The sequence below is a fragment of the Tachyglossus aculeatus genome, chromosome 3 (genome assembly GCF_015852505.1).
Source record: "Tachyglossus aculeatus isolate mTacAcu1 chromosome 3, mTacAcu1.pri, whole genome shotgun sequence".
In the NCBI taxonomy this organism is placed as follows: Eukaryota; Metazoa; Chordata; class Mammalia; order Monotremata; family Tachyglossidae; genus Tachyglossus; species Tachyglossus aculeatus.
In genome coordinates this window covers 54,269,290-54,285,265 of record NC_052068.1, presented here as the reverse complement: position 1 = coordinate 54,285,265, position 15,976 = coordinate 54,269,290, and the positions used below count along the sequence as shown (strand labels likewise).

The 15,976-nt window shown below is 43.5% G+C and overlaps 1 protein-coding gene across 1 annotated transcript in view; it reads left to right on the top strand.

The window, feature by feature from the left end:
- Positions 1-15,976, top strand: part of PARG (poly(ADP-ribose) glycohydrolase) — a 127,406-nt gene that overhangs the window by 39,765 nt on the left and 71,665 nt on the right. Inside the window, exon 8 of the mRNA XM_038743565.1 lies at positions 12,184-12,276. Within this exon, the coding sequence (XP_038599493.1) occupies positions 12,184-12,276 (93 nt within the window). The remainder of the gene's footprint in view (positions 1-12,183; positions 12,277-15,976) is intronic.

Here is a 15,976-nt window from a genome sequence, read left to right as displayed (position 1 = left end):
AATGGTTCTTATCCATTACATTGGGAACAGGTGGTAAACTCCCTCTTTCAAAGCAGATTGCATAGTAGATGTTGCTTTGGGATTGCAGCTAATGTTCCTCATCTCCCTGCCTTTGGAGCCTCTGATTTAGGGTCGAGTGGAAATTCTGAACCATGCTGGATTGCTTCCCAGAGTGACTCACAGTTCTCTTGGATCGATAAAGTCAACAGTACTTTACAGCTGAACCTAATGTAATTAAAGAGGAGTGTGTTAGCCAAGAGACTGCTAATCAGTGCTGAGACAAAATATCAGCTGGAACAGATGATGAACCAGCTCAAGTGTGTGTTTTTAGGGGTTTCCCCTCCTCCCCGCCCCCATTTTCAGGATCTATGATGAACTGAGGCATTTTGAGGGGTTTCTTCTCTCTTTTTGAGATAGTCATTAATCTTTTAAATGAACTGTAGCCTGTAAGGATTAATGCATTTGTTCAGGAACAATGCATATTAATTGCTTCACTTAAAAAGTGATGACCTCAAGAGACCTATCCCCAGCCTTCGTGAACAGTAGCTCCCAGGCACTAGGTGGTTCATAGTCCAGAACTTGGGAAATTTTGCTGAGAAAGTGGCCCAAGGAGCCAGGAAGTATCCATAAGGTGCCTGTAATGGGCCCTTAGGTATCCGGTCCCTTCCCAGGCTAAAACGGATTCTGTTTCAAAGGAGCCCGGCACTCAGCCTTTTTGTCCAGTCCCACGGATCGGAAGGGAGACACAGAGGTCATCTTCCGCTTTGTCTCAGGATTGATTTTATTAGCGGGAAACATTCCATGATAGATGAGCAATGTCAAGTCCACTTCTGAATCTCACAAGTGATACGGGCTCCACCTAACTCTGAGCATCTTTTCCCATTTTTGATGTGTGATTTACCGCTTTTACCATGGTGCCATGATTTAAAGCACCCCAGTTTCATTAGCCTACATTTGCTCTTGTCATGCTGTTACTATTGATTAAGCATTTCTTCCTGCTTTACTCTTGTAAAACAGTTCTGCCCAACAATGAATTCTTTATTTTTTAATAGAAAAAAAGTGTTCCAATAGGTATTTACCCGCCGACAGAATATCATTTTAGATTAAAATGTCACCTAAATTTTTTTATTTTAAAAAACAGTAGGAGCTATGTTTTTATCATTTCTGTACTGTCAATGAGTAGTCTCAATAAGCCCAGAAGAAACGGAGACATAATGACTAATAGGTCTATTATCTCAATGAAAGGAAATTTATGTTAAAGTTCCTATTTGTGGCTCTGTAAATCCTGAAGACAAAACCACTGATGGGCTCCAAACTTTGAAGAGTTGGTGATTAGTAGTGAGAAATTCAATCATTCGTTGATATGGTAGTGATGGAGAATTATAAACTATTTGAGGCAGAGTTTGAGTTGTCTGTCCTGTTACTAATCCTGTTAGTCTAAGAGCATAGAAATGCCCAGAGTCTCTCTTTTTTTAGGGCTTCTTTTAAAAAAAATTTTCTTAAAGTGATCCCGTTTTTGGGTCGGGACCATCTCTATATGTTGCCAACTTGTACTTCCCAAGTGCTTAGTACAGTGCTCTGCACACAGTAAGCGCTCAATAAATATGATTGAATGAATGAATGAAAGAGCAATGTATTTTACATTGTATTTGCATTACATGGAAAAAGACTTGTATTTCAGATGCTTTATCTTTTTGTGCAAGGTACCATAAAATGCACTTTGGTTTTTTCACTTTTGAGGAAGTTCAGCAAGAAGCATTTTCCAAAATGAGGAACATAAAGAGTGTTTTCAAGCTCCTGTAATGTGAGAATAACAAGAGAATCAACTATAGGAGAGAGCTGTGGATTAAAGCCTGGACTTGCTGCTAGCAATGCCCTCAACTGCCACCCTTGGTTTTGAGGGTTAAAATACCCACTTATTGTTGTATTCTTAAAGTTAAAAAGGAATTGCATTCCATAAGCTTGTTGTGGGCAGGGAACACATCCGTTATATTGTTGTATCGTACTCTTCCAAGCGCTTAGTACAGTGCTCTGCATGCAAAAAGCACTCAAGAAATACCATTGATGATGATGATGACTTCTTTAAATTGTAATAGCTTGTGAAAGTACCGTCTACTGTTTAAGAACATAATAATAATGGTGGCATTTATTAAGCGCTTACTATGTGCAAAGCACTGTTCTAAGCGCTGGATATCACAAAAGGGTGCACAGAAGCCATTTGGGAAAACAATTTTTAAGTGTTGGCCCTTAATGCAGTAGTGTCAGACTTTCTCATTCAGGAAAGCAAAAGTTCAAATTTTAGAATGGAAATTTTTGGAACAAAAGGTAACGCTTGCTTTATCGGTTTATATTTAATAGCTTGATTTCAGTATAGAGCACCATTATTCATCTCTGAAAATCCTGGCGGTAATATATTGCTTTGTGTGTAAAATTCTCACTGACTATTTTTGGAATCAAGTATACTCACAAGCTGCCAGTGTTTTAAAATCCATTTTTATTAGTGAGCTTTAAAGTTTAAACTATAGTAAAAGATGAATGAGATTGCACCGTGATTTCTGAAAGGTGAAATTTGTTATTCCCAGGTTCAACAAAGTTAAATTACAGTTCGCTCGTCTGCAATTTCTTCATGTTGAATATGTTTGCTTGCCCATAGATGTGAAGATGGATGATAGTGTCTGAAAGGAATTGATAAGATCTGATATGTAGTGTGTAGTGGAACTGTAGTTTGGTCGTGTTTGCAGTAGTGACTGATGATTCCATGTTCATAAAGTCACACAAGTTAGAGAGGGAAAAGACTGTGAGCCCCCTGTGGGACAACCTGATCACCTTGTAACCTCCCCAGCGCTTAGAACAGTGCTTTGCACATAGTAAGCGCTTAATAAACATCATCATTACTGTTATTATTATTATCTTGTTGTGCCTCTCCTAATGTGGGATTGTCCCGTATTATAATTCAGCATGGCAGTGCTCAGAAACAGTCTTGAGGAAGAGCAACCAGTGGTATTCATTGAGTCCTTACTGTGTGCAGAGCACTTTACTAAGTCCTTGCAAGAGTACAATAAAACTGAGTTGGAAGATTTGCACATTCTCTGCTCACAAAGAGCTCGTGGTGTTGAGCGGGAGGTAGACATTAAAATATATAAATTATGGACGTATACATAGTTTCTCTGGGGTTGAGAGTGGGGTGAATATCAATTGGGGAAGGCATTTGGAGATGTGATTTTTACTAAGGCTTTGACAGTGGGGAGAGTTGTGATTTGTCATGTATGAAGCGGGAGGGTGTTCCAGGCCTGAGTGAGTAGTGGATAAAGGGTTGGTGGTGAGATAGATGAGATCAAATAGAGAGGGTAAGTTGGCCTTAAAGGAACCAAGTGAATGGACTGGGTTATAATAGGAAATCAGCAAGGTAATCTAGGAGGTGAGTGTCTTACAGCTGATGGTAAGGAGTTTCTGTTTGTTGCAGAGGTGGAAGGGCAACCACTGGATGTTCTTGAGGAATGAGGAGACGTGGACTGAATGTTTGTTTAGAAAAATGATCTGGGCAGCAGAGTGACGTATGGTTTGGCATAAGGAGAGCAGGGAGGCTGATTGGAGGGGGTCAAGGAGAGAACTGAAGGATAGGAAATAGAGGCAATGGGTGTAGGCAACTCATTCAAAGAGCTTGGAAAGGAATGGGAAGAGGGAGATGGGGCAATAACTGGTGGGAGCTGTGGGGGGGGTCAAGGGAGGGTTTTTTTCATTTACGATAGAGGGTTTACATGGGCATGTTAGAAAGCAGTGGGGAAGAAGCCATTGGAAAGTGAACTTTGAAGATGGTGGTCAGAGAGGGAAGAAGGGAAGGGGCAAGTATTTTGATACGATGTGAAGGGATTGGGTCAGAGGTGCAAGCAGAGCGGGTGTATATTGAGGAGGAGGGAGATTTCTTGAGGTATTGCTGGGATAGATGAGAGAGTGGAAGAGGGAGCAGGGGAGGATTTAGGGAAGTCACACCTGATGGCTTCAGTTTTATCAAAGAGATGGGGGGAAGGAATTAGAGAAGGGAGTTTAAACATGTGAAACAGCTGGCATGGGCAGTGGGTACGGGAGTCTATAAGGATGGAGAATTATTGTTGCTGGGTGGAGAAGGCAGAATTGTAGGAGGTGAGGATGAAATTGAGATGGTTGAGGTCAGCCTGGTTTCTGAATTTTTGACAGAAGCGCTCCACATTTTGAACTCAGGAATGGATGAAGTATACTGTGGAGGTGATTCAGGGTTGCAGGTTAGTGGTCATAAGATCACAGAGGGAGAGGGAAGCAAAGGAGTAGAGTTCAGCAGAGAGGGTATCAATTTGTGCATCTAAAGGAAGGTAGCGTGGGGATGGAGAGCAAATGGGGTGTGATGACTTTAGAGAATTGGAAGAGGTCAATAGATTGGAGGTCTTATGGAGGATACAGGATAGATTAGCGGGGAAGTGGTGTGGGAGAAAAGGTAAGTGAGGAAGTTAAGGTCAGATAGAGGAATTTCAGATTTGGTGAGGGTAGAAATTGTTCAGTGACTAGAGGTGATGAGATTGAGTGTGTATCCAAGTTAGTGATTGGATGAGGTGAGATGGAACATTGGAGCTGAGGAGTGAGAGGAAACGGATAGTGGAAGGGTCATCGGGAACATCCACATGGATATTGAATTCCCTAAGGATTAATATAAGGATGGAGAAATGATGATGATGATGGCATTTATTAAGCACTTACTATGTTCAAAGCACTGTTCTAAGCGCTGGGGAGGTTACAAGGTGATCAGGTTGTCCCACGGGGGGCTCACGGTCTTAATCCCCATTTTCCAGATGAGGTAACTGAGGCCCAGAGAAGTGAAGTGACTTGCCCAAAGTCACACAGCTGGCAATTGGCGGAACCGGGATTTGAACCCGTGACCTCTGACTCCAAAGCCCGGGCTCTTTCCACTGAGCCACGCTGCTGAGCAAGGTGAGATAGGGTCAAAATGGTTCAGAATACTGCAGAAGAGGCCTGGGGAGCGATAGATGATCTTGACTAGTAACTGGAATCCAGGGGAAGAGGTTGTTGATGTGGGCTTCAAAAAGTACGGGGAGAAGAGGGATGGTGGAGATGGGATGGTGCAAAAGAGGCGCTGGGGAACAAGAAGGAAGTCACATCCCACTTGGGGTTTAAAGTCTTAATCCCCATTTTACAGATGAGGTAACTAAGGCACAGAGAGGTTAAGGGACCTGTCCAAGATAACACAGTAGACAAGTGGCAGAGCTGGGATCAGAACCCAGGGCCTTTTGACTCCCAGGCCATTGCTATATCGGGCCACGCTGACTTCTCTTTTTGGGGAGGGAATGTATCTCCCAGCTCTGTTAAATGGTACCCTCCAAGTGCTTAGTACGGTGCTCAGTAAGTGCCCAAATCCCGCTGGTTGACTGATTAATTGCCCTTCCCAACTCTCGGTCAGGACAGAATTTCCAAGGGGCCGTCCTGGGGCCAGGAGCCCTACTAGAAAACACCTGCCGCCACATTACTCCCGACACTCCCTTCCCCTCCTCACCTCCCCCAGCTGTTTGGACCCCAGGCAGAAGCTGCTGATGGATTCCCTCAGGGAGGGCTGGAGTTCACGGGAAAGCAGACTTTTAATGGGAAACGGTGAGGACAAGCCAGGCTGCTGCCGTCACCGTTGGGATGAGCCAGACATTTCTGTCCCCAGATCAATCAATCAATCAATCGTACTTATTGAGCGCTTACTGTGTGCAGAGCACTGTACTAAGCACTTGGGAAGTACAAGTTGGCAACGTATAGAGACAGTCCCTACCCAACAGTGGGCTCACAGTCTAAAAGGGGGAGACAGAGAACAAAACCAAGCATGCTAACAAAATAAAATAAATAGAATAGATATGTACAAGTAAAATAAATAAATAAATAGAGTAATAAATATGTACAAACATATACACAGGTGCTGTGGGGAAGGGAAGGAGGTAAGATGGGGGAGATGGAGGGGGGACGAGGGGGAGAGGAAGGAGGGGGCTCAGTCTGGGAAGGCCTCCTGGAGGAGGTGAGTTCTCAGTAGGGCCTTGAAGGGAGGAAGAGAGCAAACTGCTTGTTAGATCCCATGAGGTGGCAAAGAAAGTGCTTAAGAAATATCGTTACCACTGTCCAGCCTTTGGGAGGGCTCCCCACCTAGGACCTCTAGGTATTATCTTCCTGTCTCTGAGTAATCTTCAAATCTAAAGCTCTATGTCCCTCTACCTTATTTTCATTCTTTAAAAATGAAAGCTGTTCAATATTTTATTTGTATTCATTCAGTCCTGCTTGAGTGCTTACTGTGTGCAGAGCACTGTACTAAGCACTTGGGAGAGTACAGTGCAACAAACGGTCACGTTCCCTGCCTATAACAAGCGTAAAGTCTAGGTGGGGGAAACAGACATCAATATAAATAAATAAAATTGCAGACATGTACGGAAGTGCTGTAGGGCTGGAAGCAGGGAAGAGCTCCATAGCTTAATTACTTGTAAGCAAATTGAGGTCTAAATGAAGTCACCAGACAAATCTGAATTTATCTGGACTGTTCTGAGAGAGATTTCCTAGCATCGGTGAGAGCTGAATAAGGACATTTTTGTCCAGGTTTTTGTAACTACAGCTATTAACTCTAGACTATAAGCTCCTTGTGGGCAGGGGTCATGTCTACCAACTCTGTTATACTGCACTCTCACAAGCACTTGGCACAGTGCTTTGCACATGATAAGGCTCAATAAATACAATTGATTGATTGAATTTTTTGATAAGTTGTTAACATTTTCTCCACTTGTAGCAGCGTGGCTCAATGGAAAGAGCCCGGGCTTTGGAGTCAGAGGTCATGGGTTTGAATCCTGGCTCCTCCAATTGTCGGCTGTGTGACCTTGGGCAATTTACTTCACTTCTCTGAGCCTCAGTTCCCTCATCTGTAAAATGGGAATGAAGACTGTGAGCCCCACGGGGGACAACCTGATCACTTTGTATCCCCCCCCCAGCGCTTAGAACAGTGCTTCGCACATAGTAAGCGCTTAACAAATGCCAACATTATTATTATTATTATTATTATTATCATCACTGAGGGAGAACAGAGTTCCAAAAAAGGTTTTTAGCAAGAAAGAAAATATTCTTTGGTTCAAGAGTAACCTATTCATTATTCTGAGGTTACCTCTAAAAAGACTCATATTTTTAAAACACGTGGAGGAAATCTTAAATGAAGTTATTTTGAAAGTGCTCTAGGAGATGAACTTTTCATGAACAGGATTGAAGAATACTTCCTTTACACTAACCTTTCTGATTAACTTCTACATCGAGACATAATTTTAGGACATCAACAATATCTATTGAATGCAGTGCTCTTGGGGACCATACAGATGAAGTTACAAGGCATAATTTCTTCCCTTAAGGAGGTTACAGTCTAATGGGCAAAGACCCTAAAGAAAAATTTATGACTATAAAGATAATTAACTAGTAACTGTGGATTGTGTTTACCTGAAGGGAAGTTGAGAGCAATCAATCAATCAATCGTATTTATTGAGTGCTTACTGTGTGCAGAGCACTGTAGTAAGCGCTTAGAATAAGTGTAACTATGTGGAGCAACAGAAATTGCTTTATTAATAGTAAAGTAGTTTGGTTTTTCCACCTGGTATGGTACAGGGATGGCAAATGTTTTGGTTTCAAATGTGAAGTGGACATCCTCATATTAATAATAATGATAATAATAATAATGGTATTTGTTAAAAGCTTACTATGTGCCAAGCACTGTTCTAAGTGCTTGGGGAGGTGCAAGGTAATCAGGTTGTCCCAGGTGGGGCTCACAGTCTTAATCTCTCTTTTACAGATGAGGTAACTGAGGCACAGAGAAGTGGAGTAGCTTGCCCAAAGTCACACAGCTGACAAGCAGTGGAGCCGGGATTAGAACCCATGACCTCTGACTCCCAAGCCTGTGCTCTTTCCACTGAGCCGTGTGGCTTATCTTCTCTCTTGTCCTGCTGTATTCTGTTAAAGCACTTAGCTTGGTGTGTTGCAGTTATTGGGAGACAGTCTAGGCTAGTGGAAAGAGCACAGGCCTGGGTTCTAATCTCAGGTCTGCGATTTTCCTGCTGTGAGACCTTGGACAAATCACTTAACTTCTGTGGACCTCAGTTTCCTCATCTGGGACAGGGACTGAACCCAATCTATCATGTGTCTATCCCAGTACTTAGTACAGTGCTTGGCACATAGCATGTTCTTAACAAATGCCACTGTTATTATTAATATGATTATTAGTGGACATTCAAATATTACTGCAACTCCTACTACAGCTATCAACCATAAGGCCTTGCTAGCGTTCAGGTTAGGTATTTAAAACCCCTCTGGAAACTCTTCACTTGTCATCAGAGGGCTGTTTACCATCATGTATCTATTCCGAGACCAGGTTTCTGCAGATGAGTGTAATGTTACCATTTGGAACATTGAGTAATGTTAGCTACTGATTTAGGAAGGAGTGTTGTTAATGATGGCGTTTATTAAATGCTTACAATGGCAAAGCACTGTTCTAAGCGCTGGGAACGTTACAAGGTGATCAGGTTGTCCCACGGGGGGCTCACAGTTGTTCCCCTTTAGAAGAAATGGAAATGAATCGGATTTGGTTTCGGGGTTTCATAGCCCACTAAACTTGGTTAATATTTTGACAATGTTTTGTAAATGAAGCTGTAATTGTCGTGGGTGATACTCCTCAGTTTGATGGACAGACAGTAGAGTGTGAGCTTTCAAAAAAATTAAACACAAATGAATTATTTTTTGTCTTGTAACCTGTCCTTTTTACTTTAGAGTGTCAGCCTGCCTCTGATAGATGTCAGGAGTGTTCACCTTTTCCAATTTTTTTTTTCTTGAATAATATGATGCTGTATTTATTTTCCTTCAAGATTATTTCATTCTTGTTTTGTTTTCTAGAGCAGATAGTATGAGTTAGAGAGATACTATATTTACTTACTTAATTGCCCCACTTTTTGCATACTTTTTACCACCCAAGAAACAGGGGAGGGACTATTACAGGAGGCCTTTAAATTGTGCAATAAAGGGAGGCAGCGAAAAAAGAGAGGAGAAGGAACGGGAAGGTAAGAGGGCATGTGAGTTTGCTTGGGAGATAGTGGGGGCAGTATCACTCAGTAAACTCATAACCACCAGAATCAGTTTTGCTAACCAGATCTCACACCTCCTCTGCAATCTCACCTTTTCCCTCTTGCCTACATGGATGTTTTTCTGGCACCTTCAACCCAATCAATAGTCTAAAACTGAGCTTCTCATCCCACCGCAACCCTCTGCCCCTTCCTTCCCCACACATCCTCCCACCAAATCCACTCTTCCACCCAACTTTTCCAGCCCCCTCAATACCACCACCATTCTTCCTCTGAATCTTGGAATTTTCTTTCACTCTTTACTTCCTTTAAGTCTGATGCTAAATATTGCCAGTCTTCCTTCCACAGCATTATCCAGATTCGCTCTTTCTTTCCATGCAAAAGGTCACCATCCTGGCACAGGCACTCTTCATGCCCCGATACTACATCAACTTCTTTACTGGGCCCTCCGACCCCCACCCTACCCCGTCTCCTCCCCTCTCAATCAGTGAACCAATGGTATTTATTGAGAAGCAGCGTGGCCCAGTGGAAAGGGCACGGGCTTGGGAGTCAGAGGTCATGGGTTCTAATCCCAGCTACGCCACTTGTCAGCTCTGTGACTTTGGACAAGTCACTTCACTTCTCTGGGCCTCAGTCACCTCATTTTTGTAAGAGCCCAATGTGGCTCAGCCTGATTACCTTGTATCTCCCCCAGTGCTTAAAACAGTGCTTGGCACATACAAATGCCATTATTATTATTATTATTATTATTATTATTATTATCATTATTATTTATTGAGCACTTGCGTGGAGAGCCTTGTACTAAGCTCTTTGGGAGAGTACAACACAACAGAGTTGGTAGAAAAGTTTCCTGCCCACAAGGACCTTACAGTTTTTATGGTGTCAGTAATCAGTTTGTGTCCTCCCTAATTCCCCTAGAGCTTCCTGGGTCCTCGCCTCTTGTGGTGCCTTGGTTTTTGGCAGAAAAATTGGAGGGAAGGGACTGCTTCCATCTTTATTATATTTCAGGTAGAAGAAATTGATGACACTGTCTTCCTCAAGGCTTGCCATGACAACACCTTGGAAAAGCAAAAAGATTGCTACCCTCAGACAAGATTTCTTTTTTTTTTTTTATAAAGAGAGAAATCACATACATTGTCTTGTAAACCAACCTGCCCTAGTGGCAAGACACAGGATGGACAGAGCACTGTTAATATATTACAGTTAGGAACACAAATTGCATCCAGTCAGAAAGTAACCCTCATTTTTCCGTCAGAAAGTATTTGCTGATTCCTGACCTGTCTAGAGAAGCAGAGATGGAGGGAAGGGAAAACTGAGAAGGAAATGATGAATTCTGTCTGCCTTTTTGTCGGATTAGTCTACACCTTCGAATGATGGATAAACCTAGCCAAAGTCACACATCGTATGTTCGTTCGGTCTGATTCGCTCTCTCAGTATAGCTTGAAGTTTCTTGCTTCAGGCTACCACCCTGTGTTACCTCAGCCTCTAATTCAGTCTGTCAGGGCTCTTCATCCATTGCACGGAGAGCCCCAGTTTGTAATGATAGAGTCATTTTGGGAATGTTTAGCGAAGCTTTGCTTTTTACTGCAATGGAAGCGATCATTTTGCTCAGGTGAAATCTTCCGGCTGGCGCCTCTTCCCTTTCCTGCTATTCACGCAGCCCTTTCCCCGTGTCCGACCCGTGTTTTTATTACTGGAGGGCGTTCCTTGATGGAGTCCCAGTTTGGTTTATTTGCGCTAGCAGCTAATGTTTTAGGATTAGGTAGAGGTTGAGGAATGCTACTGTTCTACCCAGAAGGCAGAAGATCTTGGTTGACATGCTTCAGAGATATTATGCAGTCCGCCTCCTGGTTGAGGAGCATTTGCTGGCCTTGGTTTTGTGTTAGGAACGTGTATCAGGTAGTCGTTTGATATTTCCTAAGCAGCATAAAACAAAGAGCTGAAGTGTTGACAGTTCTGAAAAAGTCCAGCGCCATAATGTGTCACTAGATAAGTGAAACTATAGCTTGTGGCAGTCAGCAAAGCATGGCATCCGCTACTGTTCTGTCAGTTCTAAAAGACAGGGAGAGGTACCCCAAGGAGAAACATGTTGACGAAGCTGACAGCTCGCTAGACACTTAAGGTCAAATGTCTTTGGGTTAAACACATTTGAATATATTTAATAAATGCATTAGTTTCAGGTGCCTAAAGAATACTCTTAAAGGCTAAAAGTGCATGCCTCTTACGTTACAGGAAAGTAGAGTGACAACCAAAATATACCGTCTGTCCCCGTTCTCTTCACCAGAGGTGTCCTTCTAAATACTCTCACAGTTTGTGTTGGCTTTGTAGCTTTAAAGGTCTTTGCTGCACTGAAAGGCCACTGAGATGCTTAGGGACCTAATAATAATAATAATAATAATAATATAGTAATGGCATTTATTAAGCGCTTACTATGTGCAAAGCACTGTTCTAAGCGCTGGGGAGGTTACAAGGTGAGCAGGTTGTCGCATGTGGGGCTCACAGTCTTAACCCCCATTTTACAGATGAGGTAACTGAGGCCCAGAGAAGTTAAGTGACTTGCCCAAAGTCATAATGCTATGGATTTGGCTGGATTGCAGGTTGAGGACACAAACCCCAAAGACATAAGGGATAATAATAATAATAATGGCATTTATTAAGCACTTACTATGTGCAAAGCACTGTTCTAAGCGCTGGGGAGGTTACAAGGTGATCACGTTGTCCCATGGGGGGGCTCACAGTCTTAATCCCCATTTTACAGATGAGGTAACTGAGGCCCAGAGAAGTGAAGTGACTTGCCCAAAGTCACACAGCTGACAGTTGACAGAGCCGGGATTTGAACCCATGACCTCCGACTCCAAAACCCGGGCTCTTTCCACTGAGCCATGCTGCCTCTCATTCAGGGATCTGAATGAGGAGCTGAAGCAGCGTCAGGCTAATGTGGGGGTCCTGAGCTAATGCTTGGAGAGTGGTCCAGGCAGAGCTGCAGCAGTCTACATTTATGTTACTAAAAGACCATTTTGTTTATTCATTGTTAAGCCCCCTCTAAGAGAGTCTCTTTGATCTGCAGGTACTTGAAGAAGCCGAAGCGCAGCATTTATACCAATCCATCTTGCCTGATATGGTGAAGCTGGCACTTTGTCTGCCTAATATTTGTACCCAGGTGAGTAACTAGCGTATGTAAGTAAGCTCCTTGTGGGCAAGGATTGTGACTACCAACTCTGTTGCATTGTAATCTCCCAAGTAAGTAGAGCAGTGCTCTGCACACTGTATGCGGTCCATAAATACCAACGATTGATTGACTGACCAAATCCACCATCACTCCCAGACAGGATCATTTCTTAAAAACTGTATCTAAAGATAAAGGTCAAAGTAGCAGGTACAGGAAGTGCTTCTTACGAGAAAGTCTAGTGCTTCTGTCATAGTCATCCGAGGCTTAGAAAATAGGGAAAATAACCCACATATGCAACCACATGAAATGGCATTAAAAATGTCCAGTTTAATTTCTGACCCTAAGTTTAAACTCTGAAGACTCCTTGTTCGTAGGGACAGTACATTAAATGTTTTATTTTTGAAATAACCTTGAAATGGTTGGGTTGAATTTTTTTAAGGATTTAAACCATTTTGCCTTCAAAATAGTTTAAAACTATTTTACAAATCACAGCGGATTGCCTAATGTGTCGACTCAACTACCAAAAGGATAGGTAAATATTTAGTTTGAATCCTTACATTGTGCTACTGATTTATCTTGATGTTTTAAATTGTATGCCTCTCCTTTTCTACTTCTTCAGTCCACTTTTACAAAATAAGCTTTGAGATTGGATCAGGAGAAATATTTTGTAATTTGCTTTGCCTGTTTTCAGGGGAGAGAGTTCTTGTTTCACGAATTCCTCTTCCCTTCCCTACCCCTCCCTCCCTTCATTCATTCCTTCAATCGTCTTTATTGAGCGCTTACTGTGTGCAGAGCACTGTACTAAGCGCTTGGGAAGTACACTTCGGCAACATATAGAGACGGTCCCTACCCAACAATGGGCTCTCAGTCTATGTTACCACTCACCTTTGTTTAAAAGAATCAGTCAATCATATTTGAGTGCTTACTATGTACAGAGCACTGTACTATGTGCTTGGAAGAACGTGATACAACAGAATTTGTAGACATGTTCCCTGCCCACCACAGGCTTACTTAAGTAAAGGAGATTTTGGAGATTCCTAAGCTCTTGTCATTTTGAGCTCCATGATTGGCCGTTAGTTTGAATTGACCTAGAAATTATCATTTAAAAATGCATCCATCGGATTTCCTAGGCTAAGACTTACATAAGAAATCTCCCAAATAATGGGAATATTTTCCAAACTGTTTACAACTCTGAGGAGAAATTGTGTTTTGAAAATCTTTTGGACAGTTACAATGTATTTCCAAGTTGTTAGAATGTGCAAAGCATCCCGAGTGGTTTAATCGAGGGCATCAGTGTCAATTAAGCTAAAGCCCAGTAGAAAGCTGTGGAGGTGCTCCATTTGGAATTGGCATTTTGACATTCATGGATATCTTCACCGTACTTAAAGCATTTATCAGGTACACCCCCAGCTGCCCTGGGAGAGAGGAAATTAACAGCTGTGTTTTATATATTAGCAAGCTCAACTTGGGGGCAACTGTTGGTCCCTAGTAAATAGGCTGGAACTCAGTTCTGCCTCCTGCTCATGGATTCAGGCATTAGGCTTTGGCTACTTCATTCTTTGGCCAAAGGAATTACTAACTTGGAAAATACTCAAGTAAAGTCCTACCATACATTTTTTAAAAAATCTTAATTTATAGAGTCCGTTGTCATAGATTCAAACCTCATATCTCAAAATGATACCAGATTGAAAGCTCTTGTAAATGTTTAATGATTTTTAAAAAGAATTGTAGGAGGGAGTCACCACCAGAAGTGCTGTGGACTGAATTCAGGTTTCAGAAGATTTACAAATAAATTCCAAATAATGAGAAAACAGTAGAGCGCTATGAAGGTTTGGGCAAGTCCTTTCTAAAGGCTTGAGGTTCAGGTCAACGGCCTTCTTGCTGGAATTTTAATTAACCTTAACTGTTCCCTGAAAATGTTTAATTTATATCTGACAAAATGACTTCACATTTGGAGTATCCTCAGCAGTATCCTCAGGGGAGATCTCCTCCCTCCTCTCAAGTGCTACTCCGGCCACCTGTGCTTCTGACCCCATTCCCTCTCATCTCATGAAATCTCTCACTCCGTCCCTTCTCCCCTCCTTAACTTCCATCTTCAACCGCTCACTCTCCACTGGTTCCTTCCCCTCTGCCTTCAAACATGCCTATGTCTCTCCCATCCTAAAAAAAACCCTCTCTTGACCCCACCTCACCTTCTAGTTATCGGCCTGTCTCCCTCCTACCATTCCTTTCCAAGCTCCTTGAACGAGTCGTCTACACGCGCTGCCTCGAATTCCTCAACGCCAACTCTCTTCTCGACGCCCTCCAATCTGGCTTCCATCCCCTACATTCCACGGAATCTGCCCTCTCGAGGGTCACCAATGACCTCCTGCTTGCCAAATCCAACGGCTCATACTCTATCCTAATCCTCCTCAACCTCTCAGCTGCCTTTGACACTGTGGACCACCCCCTTCTCCTCAACACGCTATCGAACCTTGGCTTCACAGACTCGGTCCTCTCCTGGTTCTCCTCTTATCTCTCCGGCCATTCATTCTCAGTCTCCTTTGCGGGCTCCTCCTCCCCCTCCCATCCCCTTACTGTAGGGGCTCCTCAAGGTTCAGTTCTTGGTCCCCTTCTGTTCTCGATCTACACTCACTCCCTTGGTGACCTCATTCGCTCCCACGGCTTCAACTATCTCATCTCTATGCTGATGACACCCAAATCTACATCTCTGCCCCTGCTCTCTCTCCCTCCCTCCAGGCTTGCATCTCCTCCTGCCTTCAAGACATCTCCACCTGGATGTCTGTCCGCCACCTAAAACTCAACATGTCCAAGACTGAACTCCGTATCTTCCCTCCCAATCCCTGCCCTCTCCCTGACTTTCCCATCACTGTTGACGGCACTACCATCCTTCCCATCTCACAAGCCCGCAACCTTGGTGTCATCCTCGACTCCACTCTCTCGTTCACCCCTCACATCCAAGCCGTCACCAAAACCTGCCGGTCTCAGCTCCGCAACATTGCCAAGATCTGCCCTTTCCTCTCCATCCAAACCGGTACCCTACTCATTCAGGCTCTCATCCTATCCCGTCTGGATTACCGTATCAGCCTCCTCTCCGATCTCCCATCCTCCTGTCTCTCCCCACTTCATTCCATACTTTATGCCGCTGCCCGGATTGTCTTTGTTCAGAAACGCTCTGGGCATGTTACTCCCCTCCTCAAAAATCTCCAGTGGCCACCAATCAACCTACGCATCAGGCAGAAACTCCTCACCCTGGGCTTCAAGGCTGTCCATCACCTCGCCCCCTCCTACCTCACCTCCCTTCTCTCCTTCTCCAGCCCACCCCGCACCCTCCGCTCCTCTGCCGCCAGTCTCCTCACCGTGCCTCGTTCTCGCCTGTCCCACCGTTGACCCCCGGCCTACATCATCCCCCTGGCCTGGAATGCCCTCCCCCCGCACATCCACCAAGCTAGCTCTCTTCCTCCCTTCAAGGCCCTACTGAGAGTTCACCTCCTCCAGGAGGCCTTCCCAGACTGAGCCCCCTTCTTCCTCTCCCCCTCCTCCCCCCTTCATCCCTCCTGCCTTACCTCCTTCCCCTCCCCTCAGCACCTTTATATATGTATATATGTTTGTATGTATTTATTACTCTATTTTATTTGTACACGTTTATTCTATTTATTTTATTTTGTTACTATGTTTTGTTTTGTTCTCT